This window comes from Drosophila grimshawi, unplaced genomic scaffold (genome assembly GCF_018153295.1).
Source record: "Drosophila grimshawi isolate 15287-2541.00 unplaced genomic scaffold, ASM1815329v1 contig_848, whole genome shotgun sequence".
In the NCBI taxonomy this organism is placed as follows: domain Eukaryota; kingdom Metazoa; phylum Arthropoda; class Insecta; order Diptera; family Drosophilidae; genus Drosophila; species Drosophila grimshawi.
The window spans coordinates 1611700-1631466 of NW_025063692.1; the positions used below are offsets into that span (position 1 = coordinate 1611700).

The window sequence follows — 19767 nt, forward strand, 5'->3', positions numbered from 1 at the left end:
ACAATTGGCTAATAATATAAATTTGGTGCCCGAAAAACAAGACAACAGCAGCAGCAACAGCAACAGCAGCAGCAGTAGCCGTAGCAGCAGCAATCGTCTTTGGCCCAAGGCTGATCGTTGTGTGTCATTGTTATTGCTGTTGTTGTTGTTGCTGCTGTTGTTGATCCAGTTTTGCATTATTATAGTACGTATAATTTAATTGCATTTCGATAGCTGACCCCGTCATGGCAGCTATATGTCAATAAAATTGCTTCTGCTCTCCAACAAAATGCACTTGCTGCTGCTGCTGTTGCTGTTGCTATTGCTGCTGTTGCTGTTGCTATTGCTGTTGCTTATCGTCCGACCACAAATAACTGCAAATTGTGTGTATAAAAATGCAAACTGCATTGTTTGTCTCTGGCTTATCTGCAGCAACTGGCCAGTAAATCAGCGTAACAGGCGCAGCAACAGCAACAGCAACAGCAGCAACAGCAGCAGCAATGGCAATGGCAACAAACTGCCAGGCAACACGCATGCGCCACCAAAAGTCATGTTCGTGCCACAAAGGCGACACCAAAGCCATACATATTGTAGGTGGCAGCAGCAACAACAACACTGAGCTGCAGTTGCAGCTAAATGTGGCAATTGTAGCTTAAAACAGCTAAGCAGCAACACACACACCCTAGCTAATCATTTTGGGTAATAATTTTGCATTTTTTGTGTGCAACATGTTGCAAGCGCGCGCCCTTTTTTTTGTTAGATTTTTTGTTGTTGCTGTTTTTTTTTTTGGGTCGTATATAACTGTCCAGCGTGTGGGCGTGTGCAGCTGCCCAGTCGCACAAAGAAAAGCGGCAACGTTTGCCACTTTGAACCCGCCACGCAGCAACAGCAAGAGCAACAGCAAGTAACAACAGCAACCGTTGCAATTGCAATTGCGCTTCGCAACAATAGAAAGCCACGCAGGAAGCAGCAGTTTAAATGATTTGAAATTTATGAGCAGCACCCAGAGCGAAATCCTTTCACCAGCTTAGACAACGCATTAATAAATCAATAACGCGTTTATAATCATAGTCGTTGCTGTTGCTGTTGCCGTTTGCTGGTCGGTCAGCAGCAACTTCCGTGCGCGGCAGGCAGCAGTGACAGGCGGCTATTTGGAGCGACAGGCAGCGACAGCGGCAACACCTTTGCAACAATGTTGCTGGGGTGACCGACAGCAATTAACATGCCACGAGAGAGTCTTGATCACAATAATATGCAGCGCGCCAGCAACATGTTGCGCAACTTATCAAAATAATCATCATTCACATCGACAACGGCACAACCACAACAACAACAGCAGCAGCAGCAATAGCAACGCAGGCAGCATTATGATAATCGCAATGCGGCGGCAATGTTGAAACAAACAGCAACAAAAAATTGCAACTGTTTCTTATGCAGCATAGTGTTGCCGGCCAACGCCACCCCCATTGCCCCTTCTCGCGGCAAAATGCAACTGCTGCATGTTGCAATTAATAATCGACGTGGCTAAGCAACTCGCAAGGCGCGGCGACAACAACAACAACAACATCATCAGCAGCAGCAGCAGCAGCATCAGCAACCGCAGCAGCAACAGCAACAACAACAACTGCGTCGTGCGCCCTTCTTTTTGATTTAAAATGTGCCGCCACCGTTTTGGCCCGCACGTAGGCGTACTCACACGCAGCACACATATATATATATACATATATATATATATATATATATAATGTATACCACATATTCTATATATAGTATAGTGTATACCATCCAGCTGCGTCAACAGGTCGCCCTTTGGGCGCTAGACTTGCCACAAGGTAACAAGTGTTATTGTTGCTGTTGCTGTTGCTGCTGCGGTTGCTGCAACCACTTGGCATCATCAGTCAAGTGAGTTTGGTGGTGCAATGTCACTGTCGCTGTGGTTGCCGTGGTTGTTTTGGCATTAGCCTTGTGCACTTTTGTGTGGGTCGGCAGATTGCCATCAGCTGCCATCACTGGACACCAATTGTTGCTGCTGTTCTTCCTGTTGCTGATAATCAACTAGGCCAGAGTTATTTATATTTTTATAAATTTTCAAATTTATTATGCTGATTAATAAAAATACAGATCGAAATGAATAGTTATGAGATAAAAGAACTCGCTAATGGGATTAATAATGTGCAAAAAAAGGGAATGCAATAAGAATTCTATTTAATAGTTGTTATTAATTTGATAAACTAATAATAATTAGGCAGTAAATCAAACTTAGTCACGGCAGCGTTAAACCAAGCAACTAGCAACTTAACTTAAATTAAGTTCTTATCGTAATCGCAAGTTAATCGTGGTATAAGATTTTAGCAGTTTGGCTCAAAAAAGCATATGAAAGTTGCATGTCTGCCAGGATTGCATAACTTAAAGTTCAGTTTTCAACTTAATGGCTATGATAATATGTCTGTAGAATGTGGAATGTAGAATGTAGAATGTTGAATGTTAAATGTTGAATGTTGAATGTGATAAATTAAAGCTTTGAGCTCGGCTAAGTGGCTTCACTTTGTCATCAGTTTCATTTTGCAAAATGTATCCACAATAAACAATAAGGAAAATGAAAAGCAGCATTCAAAACTGAACTCAACCCGAGTCAGATATGTGCGTTTTTGACACCATGCCACGCCCATGACATGGGCAAATTTATGTGGCCCACTAATAAGCAAGTTTGCTGGCAATTACGCTTCTAAATAAATAAATCAGCGCCGCTAACTTCGATGGCGGCGGCGCCTTTGTAGAAGCCACTTTAAGGAGAGCCGCTGGGTGCCGCGTGCTGTGGGTGTGACAAGTGCAGCAGCAGCAGCAGCAGCAACAGCAGCAGCAACAGCAGCAGCAACAGCGAGTGGTGCTGTGGTGCAGCGGTCCAGCGGCGCCATTCAAATTCAAATTCACATGTGATCGCCCAAGCATGAGTCAGCTACTCTGCACGGAGGTGGCCTGTGGATTGCACAACTCTGCCGGGAGAAGCGCAAAAGCGAGAAGAGAAGAGAAGAGCAGAGAGGAGAGAAGCAAGTTGAGAAGCTTCTAAGCTGCGCTGCTCGTCAGCGGTGCTTAATTAGAAAATTGCTAATAACTCATGCACACGAACAAATTTCAATATTAATGAGGTTTTAAGGCAGCAACCACAAACCAGCAACAACAACAACAACAACAACAACAGCAGCAGCAGCAGCAACTTTGGCACTGCGGCAACTGCAACGGCAGCGGCAACAACGTCGACTTAATTGAAAACTTTTTGAATCGTGCCGTCAAATGAAGGGGAAGCAACAGCAGCGGCAGCCGCAGCAGCAGCAACAGCAGCAGCAACAGCAGCAGCAACAGCAGCAGCAGCCCTGGCCCAAACTGTGCGCAATGGGAGGCACAGCGGCAATTGTTGCTGCTGCCTGTCTTACGCTGGCAGCCTGTTGCTCCTGCTGCTCATTAAGTTGCATGAAAACTCAATAGGCTGCTGTTCTTGTTGCTATTGCTTCATTTTTTTGCTGTTCTTTTGCGCAATTAACGGTTGCCGTCTTTGACTGATTTAGTTGTCAGCTGAGCGGCAGCAACATGTTGCTGGCATTCATAATTAGCATGCAAACGGCATAAATCGCAGCAGCAACAGCTGCAGTGGCAGCAACAACAATTAACAGACCCAAATTGCATGCAACACACACACACACACACACAGACACAAGAGGCACAAATGTAAACTGCCGCTTTCTCTGTCTATCACACAGTTCACTGCTGTTGCTGCTGTTGCTGCTTTTGATGTTGTTGCTACTTAGCATGCAGTACAGCGTTTGATGTCTGCAACAGAACACGTAGGCAACAGCAACAACAGTGACTGTCAATTATATTAGTTGCTGTTACACAGCGCGCTAATTCAAAAATCATGCGTGGGCAGCCGACAGCAACCAGGCACGCCAGCAACATTGCCCTCTGTGCCAGCAGCAACATAGACTCTAGCAACTTTTCTTAATTAAGTGACGACCTGTTGTTGCTGCCGCCGCTGCTGCTGCTGCTGCTCAGCTGTTGCAGCATGCAAATTTAATTTGCGACTTGCCGCGACCTTTGGCCATTGCGTGTTGCTGCTGTTGATGCTGCTGTTGTTCGAGACGGGGCCATAACTTCTCGGCAGCAACATATAGCATTGTTGTTCGGCCACAAATTGATATTTAACTGGTTGCTAGCCAACCTGGTAAAAGTTCGCACGACTTTTCGCAGCCAAATGCACGCGTATTTAACATTTACAATCCGTTCGATCTTCTCTCTTCTCTCTTCCGATCTCTTCTCGCTTGCCCTATCCGATCTACAATGCAATCTCCTCGATATTCTCGATCGTTGCTCGTTGTTGTCGTTATCTGTGGCAATATCTCTATCTGGGGCCAATTCACTTATGTTGCCTGCTGCCATTTCTATCTATCGTGTGTGCGCCGTTAATGTTTTTACTTATCCACACACACACACACACACACACACACATATATATACACACACACATTAAGACGACGCGTTGCATGCTGTGTGCGTAGTGCAATAAATCAAAGTTTTATTTGTTGAAATAAATTCACAGTTTATTGCTTCGTTATTATTTGCGCGACTGCTGCTGCTGCTGCTGCTGTTGCTGCTGTGAGTGTTGCTGCTGTTGTTGTTGTTGCTGTTGCCGTTGCTGTTGCTGTGAGTACAACAGCAACAAACACAACTGCGACAGACAGCCATCAAACACTCGCAACAAACAACGCATGCCGGAAATGTTTATTGTTCTTGTTGCTATTACTGTTTTGTTGTTGCTGTTGTTTGTTGTGGCTGTTGTTTGTTGTTGCTGATCTCCTTCCAATTTTTGTTTTTGCTTTGCCGTGCCACGTTGATTGCCATTGCCTGAATATCATGCGTTTCGCTTACGGTCATCAAATTAATTAAAATCGAATTTATAACGTCATTTATTGCCTCATGGATTGTGAAACGCCTTCAAAATAATCCACAAGCAGTTACAAGTCTCAGATTACGTCCATAAGGAAGTACTTTAGCCAGCTATCAGCCAGAGCTTTAAGCCTTATGCTCAGTTTCCAATTACATTGCAATATTTTATGGCACTTGCTAAATGAGCCCAAGAATACCGATTCATATTCATAAGCAGCAATATTCACTGCTCCACATCTAAATAACTATTCTTCAAGAATTTGTTCAATCTAAAACTTTATTGTCCTCGAAACTACTGAAACCTAAAAGTGGCTTTAAGTGAATTTTCATTAAGGCTAATTCCATTTGCTTAAATATTATTGCGCATGCACTTAATGAGCATGCCAATTAAATAATAACTCAAAATTTCTTAGCCCAAAATATAGAAATATTTCGCACAGCTTGTCGAAAATCGCAAGTCAAGTTGGTCTGCGGCAATACCACGCCCCCCGAGCACACCAAACAGCCAAACCAACCAACTGGCAGTCCGTCCACCTGCCGGACTGTCTGTCTGTCTGTATGTCTCTCTGTCCGTCTGTCTGTCTGTCTCTCTGTCCGTCTGTCTGTCTGTCTGTCTGTCATGAGGTTTACGGTGACATTTTTGAACCCTGACCGTTTTTTAATTTACAGGCTGAGGCAACACGCTGTGGCAAATGCAACCGCACGCTTTGCCATTAATTAGTGATACGAGATACAAAATGCAGCTATAAGATAGAAATAATATATTTATATATATATATATATATATAGTAGGTGTGTGTGCGAATATTACGCAATGCCTTCAATTAACAAACTTGGGACGCTAAATTGAGAAATGATTCACATGCCTCGCCTAATTCATGCTAAGAACGATAGTTATTTAGATAACGATTAATTGAACGTTGCAACACATTGTTACAGTGTACAACGGCAATTTTAAGCAAAGAAAAACTTAAATCCAGATACAATATCAATGAAAGCAAATCTTCAATTTGTTGGGCTCAACTCGTAGTCGAACTGTATCCAATGTGAAATGTAATACTTTTAAATAGAATTAAATATAATATCTCTCAAGTGATTACTTATGCTTAAATTAATATTAATAATTGTTTTAAATTAATATTAATAATTGCTTCGATTTTTTTTAAATAATTATTTTGTATCTTTGATCTATTTGCAGCAGCGTAAGCTGTCACCGACATGGGCAGTGAGCAATACTGCTTGAGGTGGAACAATCATCAATCCAACCTGTTAGGGGTGTTTAGTCAATTATTACAGGACGAGAGCCTGGTGGACGTTACATTAGCTTGTTCAGGGGGCCCATCCATCAGAGCCCATAAGGTGAGTTCCCAAAAAGCACACAAAGAAATACAAATCTATACAAATATGTTTAGATATGTTGCCTATGCCTACAACAACTATATTTTTAACAACTGCAACTTGACATTCTAGTTGATATCAGCTCAACTAAATCTGCTTTCTGATTTTATTTATTTATTTATATTTTGTTTAATGAATATATTGTTCAAGATGAGACTAGTTGTTTATTCATATTCTGATAATGTTGATAGATTAGTTGCCTTATAAATTATTAACTTATGCAATTTGCTTATTTTATATGAATTGCATTTAAATCGCAGCTGGTTGGCAGCGCTGTTAACGAGCAACTGCAACTGCAACTGTAAAATGCGGAAGCTGTCGCCAGTGTTGCGATCAAGGTCGCCGTTGCTGTTGCCGTTGGCGTCGCTGTTGCTGTTGTTGTTGTTGTTGAAGTTGCTGTTGCTGTTGGCGTTGTAGGCCTCTCAAAATGCCAGCCGCATAAATTAACGAAGCAACAACAAACAAACAGCAACAGCAACAATAGCAACAACAAACGGCAAACCACAACACGATCAAATGCAATTTACACATTTGTCAGTAAATTGTCAACTTAGCGCGGCAAACAGAGCAGAAGACTGGTGAGGGGAGCAAGGGGCAACGACGGCAACAGCGCTGTTGGCGTCGCTGCATGTTGCTGGCGTCGCTTGTTTGTTGCTGGCAACATTGTTGACAAGGTCAGCGTCTAATAGAAATTGACTGCGCCCCGCCACGTGGCTGCTGCCCATGTGTGCTGTGCTGTGTGCTGTGTGTGTGTGTGTGTGTGTGAGTACATAAATCATGCGTTGCCAGGCAGCAACAGCAACAGCAGCAGGAACAACAACAACAACAGCAGCAGCAGCAGCAACGTTTTGCGCACGTCTGTCAATTGAAATTCCTGTTAAATTAAGCGGAAAATATTTAACTGCAGCAAGCAACACCAACACCAACAGCAACAGCAACAAGACAACAACCTGTAGCCAAGTTGTTGCTGCTACCTTTTGATGTTTCTGCTGATAAAGTTATTTTGAATGTAATTTCTTGCCGCCGCATAGCAAAACTGGTAAATTGTTCAATTATAATGCGTTTACTATGCGCTTGCTTGCAACAACAACAACTAGCAACTAGCAACAGCAACAGCAACAACAACAACAATAAATGACACTGATATGGCCAGTGATTGCCAGTTGAAGTGGCTCAGCGTCAGCGTTGCAAAGTTGCAAAGTTGCAAAGTTGCTCATTACGTTTAGGAGCATTTAGGCCGGACACAAAACGCATTTTATGCATTTTCTCAACACTTTCGAGTCGAACTTTGAATGCCGCCTTCGCCTTTCGCGAATTTCCATGAACTAGACAACCACAATTTGCTGCAAGTTGGCAGCGGCAACTGCCGCATAAACTCATTACAAATTAAAGACATTTTGAATGTTCTTCGAACTGTATTCAAACTGCCTAATCAAATAGTCTGCACCAGCTAGGTGCATAATTGATTTACCCTGCCTCTCCTCTCACAATCCCAAGTTGGTCATATCATGATGTCAGCTCCTTTTCAATATTTTGCTGTCCTTTTTCTTTTTTTGCGGAATCAACTTCATTAGCCGCGCAGACAACAACAGCAAACAGGAGCAACAAATGTGGCAGGAGAGGGTTGAGAACAAACTGATGAATTCATTTCCTTTTTAGACAGACTTTTAGGCAACAAATATTGCCGAAGGCAGACAAAAAATTACACACACAAAAAAAAAACCCAAAAAAGAGCAAGAAAAACAAAGCTTAGCAAATGAAGAATCAAAATCAGCAAAAGAAAAAGAAAATGAAAAAGATAAAGATAAAACAAACAAATATTTGAAACAGAAACTGGGAGACGATGGACTCTGATTACGATTCAAATCCGGAGACGACTCCTTCGCATACATGTGTTGCTCCTGCTGTTGTCGCTTTGCCAAACTAATTAGCAAATGTACACACACACACACACATACACACACACACACACATGCATTTGCCGGCATGTCAACGTTTATAAAAGTTAATAAAGCAAAGAATTGAAATGTTGAAGCAACTCGAAGATGAAGTGGCTGAGGCAGTCGAATCCAAAGCCAAAGCCAAAGCCAAACCCAAAGCCAGCTGTCAATTACTTTTGCATATCCTTGCCAACGATGCTGGTTTGGTTATTGCCTTTATTGTTTTTGTTGTTTTTGTTGTTCTTGTTGTTCTTGTTGTTTTTGTTGATAACGAGTTCAGTTTTGACGCTGCAGGCGCCTTCACAACCGGCCAAAGAGCGACAAAAAATTGTTAAATTGATTAAAAAGCAAAGTGTCGATGAACGAGCCAATGATGACAGCAACCAGCAGCCAGCAGCCCCGGCCAGTCAGGACATTTAGCCAGCAGGCAGCCAGGACATGCCAAAGTCAATGTGCAACAAACAAAAAAAAAATAGAAAAAAGAAGAAAAAAACAAACTGCGAGACGAGAAAAAAACACTGCACGTGAGCGAAGTGGATAACATCAGCCAGAGTTGACTGGCTGGTCTGCTGACGTCAGCGTGCGCCGCATGTCCTCGCCAATCCTCCCACCCCTCGCTCACCCTCCGCGTCCTGCAGGCCAACTGCAAAACTAAATGAGTGCGTGGGTTGACTTTAAAGTCGGACTTGGTGTTTGCTCAAATCATCATCAAATCTGAGCAGCATTTGACATTTCTGTCTGACTCAATTGAGAGTCACGCTGTATTTATCCCGTTAATTCCTATACTCGAACTATATATATATTATATAATAGTTTTGAAAGCAGTTTTGAGATTCGAATTATTCAATGAAATGCCACATTTAATAGCCATAGCCACAAGCCGTACAGTGAAAGACAAGAGTACTGCAAGCCCAATATTATTTCGTTTCCGCTTCCGGTACGGTTAAATATTAAGGTTTCCGGTAAATGTTATGAATTGGTTGCAATTTTCAATAATATCGGTTGCTTTTACTATTAAAACAAGAAGGAACAGTTAGCTTAGATTATTATTTATTATAATTATATAGATTATTTATTATAATTCATCTGTGGACATATCAATTTCAGTTTGCCAATAGCTTTTCCTGTTTTTAGTTTTAGCTAAGAAATTCTCGTTCTAAATAAATATTTGTGAGAAATGTTTTTAGTTGAATAGTTCCAGATTATGCCACATTTATTTATTGATATTGTTCGTCTGCTGAAGCTGATCAAGACTGTATAGATGCTATATGGATTCGAAGTTATTAACTTGAAAACAGAATTCAAATGCCCTCAACAAGGCTAGCAAAAAAAAAAGTGTTGAATCTTAGTTCCGTTTCCGGTTTGACACCCTGCTGCAAACTTGTTAAGCTGCCCGCTTTTTTATCTATTGCGTCTCATAGTTCTATGCACGTGTGTGTGTGCGTGTGTGTGTGTGTGTGTGTGTGTGTGTGTGTGTGTGTGTGTGTGTGTGTGTGTGTGTTAGATAGTTTTTGCTGCTGCCTCTGGCTTTTGTAATCCACTCGTTTTTATACGTATGTTTCAACTACTACTTTTTTTTGGTTGGTTGGTTGGTTGGTTGGCTGGTTGGCTGGTTGCCGTGGCCATTTGGTATCAATGCTCCAAACGGCAGCGGCACTTTAACTCAATTTGAGGCATTTAACGTATGCCTGGTTGATATTTGATGCGATTTGAGAGCCGCCCACCCACAGCTGCACCCACCTTTATGGTCGGTCACTTGTTGTTGTCGATGCGGATCTGTTGCCCAAAGGCTAACAAAGTGTAACAAATGCCTTGGTCGAGATACAGTGGTGTCGTCGCTGGTTCAGCCCTGGTACACCACTAAAACTAGGGAGTTAGCACCCAGCCGTGTTGACTGCTCTTCATTGTTGTTGCCGGCAAATGACTTTCGACAACTTTCGGGCAACTAGCAAAAAATGCGAGAAAAAAATGAGAGAAAAACTCATGCAAATATTTGCAAGGATTTCGTTTCTTTTTTTGTTTTTTTTTTTTTGTTTTCTGTGTAATTTACTCAGTGCGGATTGATTTGGAGGAGGGGTGCAGGGGTGGGTCGGGGTGGGAGGAGCGCTTGTGTTATCTTAAGCTGATTTGTTGGCTCTGGAGCTGAAGAGCTGAAGAGCTGATTGAGTTGAGCTAATCCTTTCGGCTGGCTCCTGGCGCCTAAGTCAATTTGCAAATAGAAATTGATCGAGTGGGCGTTTTTGTAGTTGTGCTGCGGCTGTGGCTGTGGCTGAGGCTGAGGCTGTTGCGGGTAGGCGTGGCACGCGTACGTATGAACATGCATGTTCAACAACATGCCACACATGATTGTTCGCTGGCATTGTTGTTGCAATTGCTGTTGTCAAAATGCATATGCAAACACTTAACAGCAACAGCAGCAACAACAGCAACAACACAAGCACCAGCTCGTAAGTCTTGCCAACACTTTTTTGACAAGCCGCTAGCAACAACAACAACAACAACAGCAACAGCAACATGGCGTGGCTGCCTCTATTGGCAGCTGCAACAACTTGCAACATATGTCAGACAACAGCAGCAACAATTGCAGCTACAACAAAACAAATTGCCTGCCTAGCAAAAATCAAGTAAAATGTCAAAAAATGCCACAATTTTCATATCGAATAAAAGAAACAGCCGAAGCAAGCGCAAATAATAATAAGAATAATAAGAATAATAATAATAATAGCAGCAATAGTAGAAATAACGCATTTTTCTCTGTCAAAAGTGGTTGTTGTTGTTGTTGCCATTGTTGCTGTTGGCAGCGCTAATTGTTGCTTGTCATTGATAAGCAGCTGAAAGCTTTGTGCAGAGAACTACAACAAGGGGAAGGGAAGGGGAGGGGAGGGGAGGGGCACGGGCCAACACAGTTAAGCAATTGCTGTTATTAAGTGCATGCAAAGCCTCTCACTGTTGCAGAGCAAAAGGACAAGAATGTGGCAAGCAAGCAAACAAGCAAACAGGTATTCGAAGCGATCTGACCCAAGAACTATATATGCATATATATAGTGTATTATAATTCTATATATAATATAATTATATATATGTTGTTGTATTAGTTGCAGTTGTCAATTGAACTTGACTGAACAAACTGAACTCAATTCAATTCAAGAATTATTTTGAATGGGCAAATTTCAACATTCCTGAACAGAAAATATCTAACAAAAGCTCGATGAATTGGCTTAAATGAAGTGGCTTAGCTACAAAGCGGAAAAAAGACTGTTCTAAATTCAAGTACAGCTGCTCTAAGCACATAATGACAAACATTTGCAGCCAAGTTGAGTAAAGTTAAAACGAGTTTTCACAGAGTCTTAGTACATTTTTATCCTTATTTTTGCTGTGTGTATTTTGGCAGCATGCATTGAATGCAGCTTGCGGCAGCCACACCTTGTGTTTAGTTCCAAATTTGCATAATTGCACACAATTAATAATTATATCTTGTTTACATTAATTTGAAGGAACAACGAAAATAATGAACTTAAAAATGTACCAGCAGCAGCGGCAGCAACAACAATATACAGTTAATTGCAATTTGATGTTAACATGTGGCAACCAGAGCAACACAGCTGCTCATTATTGTTGTTATTATCGTGCAACAACAACAGCAACAGCAACAGCAACCACATTGCGTGGGTGGCAATTATTAGTCAGTTGCCGATTGTCGATCGTCGATTGCTTATTGCTCGTTGTAAATTGTAAATTGAAAATTGGAGCCAACGTTGCGTATGCGTAATGCAAGAACTGCTCATGCGCCGCATTCAACATTCAACATTCAAAATTCGCCATTTGCCACTCAACATTCGCCATTCGGCCGCTCTCGCATTGGCCATGCTCCGCGTTGCTAATGTGCCGTGACAGGAACCAACAAATGCAATATACAAATAATTTGATAATTAGTCTCACACACACAAATGTAATTTGGTAAATGTGTGTGTCTGTTTATGTTCAACATTCACATTCACCAGCACACATTCAAATGTGACTCACACATGAATGTTGTGGGAATGGGTGGAAGTGAAACACCATTTTCATTCGAATAGTAAATGCTCAATTGCTGCATGCATATGGGAACGACAGGAAATGGAACAAGATGGCGATTCGAGCACTGCTTTGCAGCACACACACATAAATATTCATGCTTGCGTCGATCAGCATGCCATCCCTTTCTCACACATGTTGATGCATACAGAAAACAATATGGAAATATAATTTCGACCATAACTTGGGTGTTCCTTATCCGATCTCGATGACATTTGGGCAGTTGATTAATGACATGCATATGCATTTTATATATTAATGAAAAGATTCTGTCTTTAAAATTGTAGCATTTATTGCTATCGGGAATTTAAAAGTATCGATATTCGAGAAACGGAGGCGGTTATCGATAAAAATAAAGCAAACTTAATCTGCGCCGGGTATTCGAGAAGCTATATTCGAATTTTGAAGTTTCTAGCTCCTATAGTCTCTGAGATCCGCGAGTTCATACAGATCGACCCGACTGTTGAACCTGATCAAGAATATATATATATATATATGTATATATATTTAGGGGGTCGCAGATGCTTCGTTCCTCATTTTTAATGAAGAGTTTTTCAAAACGTTGCATGTGTGTTGTTGTTGTTGTTGCTGCTGTTGGTCGTGCAACCAGTGACACTGTGCCACTGTGCCACTTCCACGCCGTTCGACACACTCGCCTCTGGCAGACTTGCCAATTTGCCAGAGCGAGAGTGAGAGTGAGAGAGGGAGAGAGAGAGAGAGAGAGAGATAGAGCACATTAATCGCAATTACAATTTTGCGTTGCATTTGCAAATCATTTTGCCAGCTCAAATTTCGATTACACGATTTGATTAGCTTGGGCATTACTCAACTCGCTGCTATAATTATCAATTAGCAATCAATTGATTATATTACCACATTATGGCATGCACCGCAAAACAGCAACAAGCTTCGATTTTTATTTGGTTTTTTTTTCCATTTTTTTTCCTACAAATTCTTGCGACTACAATAAAACAATGGCAAAGAGGCAGAAACAACCGGATAAAACGACAACACAAAAAACTGCATATCAATACATTCCACAGCAACAACAGCAACAGCAACAACAGCAACAACAACAACAACAACAATAACGCATATTGCTGCCGGCACTTTTTTTTTGGCCTGGGAAAAAAATCGACAACAGCAGCAGCAAAACCAACAACAACAACAATAACAACAACAATAACACTGTTAATTTAAATTGGAAAATTATACAAAAATATTCAAAACGTTCGCTGTGTGCAATTTCTGCTGTTGTTGTTACAGTTGTTGTTATAGTTGTTGCTATAGTTGTTGTTGTTGTTGTTGTAGCTGTTACGAGCTTTTTTTCTCTTTACATTCAAATCTCTGTTAATCTGAGCAGCTCTCAAACGTCACGTTTTCACGCGGCCAACTATGCAACCTACGGCAACAACTACGAACAACGACAACAACAGCAACAACAGCAATAGCAACAACAACAGCAACCACAGCAACAACATCGATGAACAACGAGAACTGGAATCTAACGATGATGGCTGGCTGCAATCAACAAAAGCAATTCACGCATTCAATTAAATGCCTTCAAATGCGACTTGCCGACATTTGTTGTTTGTTGTTTGTTGTTTGTGCTGTTGTTGTTGGTGCCTGTAGTTGTTGCTGCTGTCGCTGGAGTATGCTTTAAAGTGGTATCAAATTGTCATGTTAATAACCAATAATTGTTAATTTACAACACATTCGCATTCGCAACATTTCTCTGCGTTTTTTGCTTTTGTTTTTGTTTTTTGCATTTGAATTTCAGTTTGAATTATTTGCGTTTTGACTCGTTTTGGCATTTGTCAATTGATATTTTTATTTATTTAATGCTTTTGGTTCCATTAGATGCAAAAAATGTTGTTATTGCACTTTTTGTTTTCATTTTTATTTGTATTTTGTGCGAAACTCAATTGTCATTAATGGGGGCGATATTCGCAGGAAATATCATGAAATATACAATGGCACCCTAAATATGCATGTGTATATATACATATATATACATATATATATGTATTCTTATAGAATACGACTGGAGAATTTGATAAAAACTTGCCTCGTTCGATCAACAGAGAATACCGTATATGAAATTCGTCTAAGCTCATAATTAAACATGAGAAACTTAATGGACTGCCGACAGTTCATCGGAAATAGAAATAAAAAACATTGCACAAAGTACAGAAAAATGCAATGAAATATATATACAAATATATATATATATATATATTTTTATTATTTTTTTTTTAGTTCCTCCATGCAAACAAATTTTAAATAGAAAAAAATTGCACACAAAAAAAAGCAAAAAAAAAAACAAAAAAAAAGTTATAATTAAAATTAACAACATTTCTTGTCACGACTGCGAATGCTGGTGACGCCGCCGATCTGAGGCTCAAGCTGAGGCTGCAACTAAGGCCCCAGGTCTGCGGCCAGGTGTTGTTGCTGTTTCAGTTGTGGTTGTTGCTGTTGCTGTTGTTGTTGTAGCTATAATTATGCGCATTTTCAAAAGATTTATATCTTTTCTTTATATTTAAGCACAATAAAAAACTAAAAATAAAAACAAACAAAAACAAAAAACTTATAAAAACTGCAAACACACACAACACACACACACACAACACACACACACACACAACACACACACGCAGACGCATCTATCGATGCTGTCGGAAGGGACGGAAGGGGGAAGGGTGGAGTGGGGTGGGCTCTGGTGTGGTGGGTAAGAGAGGGGTGGAGAGCGAAAAAAAAATGAACTGCGATTCAGACGCGTATAGAAAGATAGCGTATCTCATTAAAGCAGCAACAGTTGTCGGCTGGCTGGCTGGCTGGCTGACTGGCTTAGCTGCCATTAGTATATAATAGCAGTAGATCCATATGTATGTGTGTGTGTGTGTGTGTGTGCTTATAGTATATAATTAGTAATTGTTGCACAAGCGATGCAAAGTTGGTGAGTGGCTGCGGCGACGGGTAGACAAAAGCCCGGGTCTCCATTCCAAGCCGGGCATAATTCAAACAGCGCTCATAAGCTTCTAGCAAAAACAACAACAAACAACAACAACAACAGCAACAACAACAGCAACAACCACACCGATAGCAACTAGCAACAATAATTATAATAAAGGCAAAACGCAGCCGGGCAGACAGCAAAATTAAAACCCAGTTTGAAGGTCAGCTGCGACACGAACTGCGTGGCCCAGTAACAACAACAGCAACAACAGCAACAGCAACAACAGCAACAACAGCAGCAACTATGCACAAATGTGTCTCTGAAATGTGACGTCAGCAACAGGAACTGAAAATAAAAACGCGCATGCGTTGGCGCGTTTTTAAACGCTAGCTTTTAAAACAGTTTCTTTTCTTTTTCTTTGGTTTGCTTTTGTTTTGTTTTGTTTCGTTTCATTTTTGGTTTGTATCTTGAAATTCGTTGAAATGCTTGAGTGTGTAATTATGGTGGGTGTGTGTGTGTGCGTGTGTGTGTGTGTGTTTTGGGCAGATTAACAAATACTCAGCTCGGGCACAAATCACACTTTTGAGGTGCTCTATTGAAAATTGAGTGCACAGTGCACAGTGGAGCAGAATGGCAGATTGAGCGTAAATTATTACTATTTTTAAACACTGAACCACTGTAACAGTATACATATATATATTTATTCTTGATGAACACGCGGATCTCAGAGACTATAGGAGCTTCAAATTTGGAATATAGCTGGCTCGAATAGCCGGTGCAGATCAAGTTTGCTTAATTTTCGATAGTTTGAAATTGCCAATAACAATAAATGCTACAATTTTAAAGGCTGAACTGATCAGCTGCCCAAATAAAACTGGAATATATTTAACAGTTAGGTGCAGGGTATATCGTAGTCGAGCTCATTTTATCTTATTAATTAATTTATCAGAAATCAACGTATTCAAATTGTGTATGCATTCACTTGTCTTAAAACTTAAATATTGCTCAGTCTAAAATATATATATATATATGTATATATACATATGTATGTGCGTGTGTATGTGTATGTGTGTGCATAGCTCATAGTTCATCAAGCGAAATTTAGCAAACAATTTAGAAGTTTTCACTCAACAATTTGTATTTATTTATTTTTTTATTTGGTTCCAATTCGCCCAGTTTGCACGAGCATCACGCCCCTCCCCGCACACCCGCCTCGTCCAACCATCCGTCTATCCGTCCATCCGTCGTTGCAGTCATTTGTCGTCGCTGCCTGCACAACACCCACAATGCTCAATTTCCACTCCCTCGAAACATGCAAGCGGCTTAACGGTAAACGTTCTCTTTCCGGTTTCGCTTGCAAATCGTTGCCCAAAATGCTTGTAACGAGTTCAAGATCTGATCGCATATTGTTGTTGCTGCTGTTGTTGTTGCCGTGCCCATAACGGCGTCAATTAAATTATGTTGCTGGCAACATTTTACAATTTGCAACAAATTGTTAACAGCAGCAACAACAACAACAACAAGAACAACAGCAACAACAACAACACAAATCAATATCAGCACGATTTCGCTTTAGCTATGTTTCTCATATTGCTATCTCGCTCACTATCATCACGATTTCGCTTTAGCTATGTTTCTTGTATTGCTATCTCGCTCACTCGCTCACTCACTCCATTTTTGAGTTGTTGCTTTCATTTCGTTTCATTTGTGCTTCATTTTTTCAATTATTTGTTGGACAGCGGACGCTGGGGCTGGGGCTGGGTGTGGGAAGGAAGAGGAAGAATTGCGTTTTCTGTTCCTTTCTTTTGCTTAGCGTGGGATAATTGTCGCTGTCGCTGACCTTGAAGAATGTCTCCCTCTCCCTCCCTCTCTAAGCTCCTCTTCTGTGCGGTATTTCGGCGGGTCAAGTGCTACCGATTCTTTATCTGCTCTGCTCTGTTTTGTCCTGCTGCTGCTGCTGCTGCTGCGACGCATCGTCGCTGGTCGTCTTGCGAGCTTCCGGCTACCAAATGGATGACCACAAAAGCTTTTGCTGCTGTTGCTGTTGCTGTTGCTGTTGCTGACCACAGACAGAGGCACGACACGCAATTGTTGTTAGACAGACAGACAATGACAATGGCAGCAGACAGTCCGGACAGACGGACAGATGGGCAGACAGACAGATGGACAGATGGACAAACAGAGCGATCAGAGCGACTTTCCGGCGCGTCTTTTGTGCGTGCAGCACTCGCTCGCTGCAGCAATTTAGCATTGGCGAATTCCCTTCGTTTGTTTTCTGTTTTCTGATTTAAGTTTGCTGTGTGTGTGTGTGTTTTTTATATTGTTGTATGCGCTGACCATTGGGCGGATATTATTTAGACGCTATTGTGTGGCGCCGTGTTCTGTTCGCTGTTTACGGCTGCGACTACCTGCAATTAGCTTTCACAGCTGCCGCTGCTGCCGCAGCCATAAATTAATTACGAATTGTAAACAATGCAACGCAGGCGTCGCTCGCTGGCATAAATAAATCTCTTTCGCATGTGCGCATAAATTTGCATTGCCTGCCGACCTTGATGTGGAGACTAGTCGTGCTCCGAACTCTACTATTGCATACACACACACAGACACACAGACACACACACATATATATATATATGCATACATACGCGCACGCTTTTTATCATCAGATAACGGCACAAGTTGATAAGCAGCAAACAGCAACAATGCCAAGTTAAAAGCTGCGAATGGTGCGTAAAGCAAAGCAGCGCAACGCAACGCAACGTTCAAGTTCAAGTTCAATGTCAATGCTGTACAACCAAACATACATACAAACACACACACACACACATTTGCACATTCGCACATGCACACATACATACATACATTAATGCATGCATAAATGTGTGTGTGTATAAATATAAAACTCGTTCAATCACATTCACACGCACACAAGCACGCATACATGCAAAACATATACATTTGCGTTATGCGTTTTGTGCGTCATTTCGTCGGCAACAAGTGGGCAGACAGCGACAGCGACGTCAACGTTGACTGTTGCTGTTGCTGTGCGCTGCGTTTTCCTCTCCACTCGAACTTGTTTGCCGTGACGTCATCATCAGACATTGCGCCGCAGTCTCTACGCATGTTTCGCACACGCACGCACGCATACACATGTATATATGTATATGTTTTATTTCATTTGTTTTGTTTTCTTGTATTTTTGGGGGCGCGTCTGTGTCTGGAACGCAAAATGTGCGTGAGACGACAAAATAAGTGCGTGTGACGTGAAAAAAACAGCTGATTGGACTTGTGCGCGTCGTATGAATGAATGGGGAAGCTGAAAGCAAACTGGGAGCAAATTTATCGATAGGAATGCAAGCATCGAGTATGTTTGTAGGAACACATACACACACACATGCATACGTATGGATGTGCATGTCATAAATCAAACACACACACACACACACTTACACAGCATTAATTTTTGTTTTTGGAGACTTCGCTCATCAACATAGATTTTGTTGGTTGGCTGGTTCTTTATTTCACTTAGCTGCGTTTTGGTTTCAGTTTCGTTGCTTATACATATAACATTTGTTTCTCTTTGTTTTATTTTGTGTGTTGTTTGTTGTTGCCACACTAATTTGGTTTGGACTCTAATTCCAAGGTCATCATCGCATTAGAGCGACTCGTCCGACGTCCGACGTCGTGCAATCAGTCAACAAAAACAAAAAGCAGCAGCAACAAAAAAAAAACGACAAAATAAAATAAAATAAAGGCGTTTCAAGATGTTTGATGGCTCACAAATGGAATTCATTTATTTATGAGAATTGTGGTCGGCTTGCGGATTGTTGCATTTGGCTAATTGACTAAATCATAATAGCCATAGTCAAGCCTTAAATTCAACGCACCCAAAAACCCAAAAAAAAAAGAAAAAATAATATAAATATATATATACAATGTATGTATCTACAAATATTTATGTATTATATATATATATATATATATATATATATATATATATAAAGTGAACAGCTGCCATATTTGATGAGATAATTTTTAATTTTATTTATTTATTTTTTCCTGCGTTTTTGCAATTCACATTTTGTGCCAGCGCCACGCCCCGCCCTGTCCCGCCGCCCATCCGTTAGCACGCTTGTTCAGACACATGCACATATGCAAATACACACAGGCATAGCGACAGAGAGAGAGAGAGAGAGAGAGCGAGAGCGAGCGAGAGAGAGGGAGACAGACTTAACACCCGCGCACTCGCAAATTTTACAAACGCGCTGCGCCCTTGCCTTCCTCTTCCTCTTCTTCTACTTCTTCTTTTTCTTCTCCTCCTCTTCGTTTGTTTCCTCTGTGCTGTTGCTGCTGCTGCTGCTGCTGTCGTTTCGCACGCTACACTAACGACAAACGGCGTTAAAGCTCTCAGCTGCTGCGTTGCGTGCGCTGACGCTGACGCTGCTTTTGCTTAATGCTTTGCACGCCGCTTGGCACACACAG

The 19767-nt window shown here is 41.3% G+C and overlaps 1 protein-coding gene across 1 annotated transcript in view; it reads left to right on the plus strand.

Annotated features, from left to right (window-relative positions):
- LOC6569413 (pneumococcal serine-rich repeat protein) overlaps window positions 1-19767 on the plus strand; it is a 93361-nt gene that overhangs the window by 27271 nt on the left and 46323 nt on the right. Inside the window, exon 4 of the mRNA XM_043215969.1 lies at window positions 6116-6276. Coding sequence (XP_043071904.1) covers window positions 6136-6276 — 141 coding nt within the window. The 5' untranslated portion in view covers window positions 6116-6135. The remainder of the gene's footprint in view (window positions 1-6115; window positions 6277-19767) is intronic.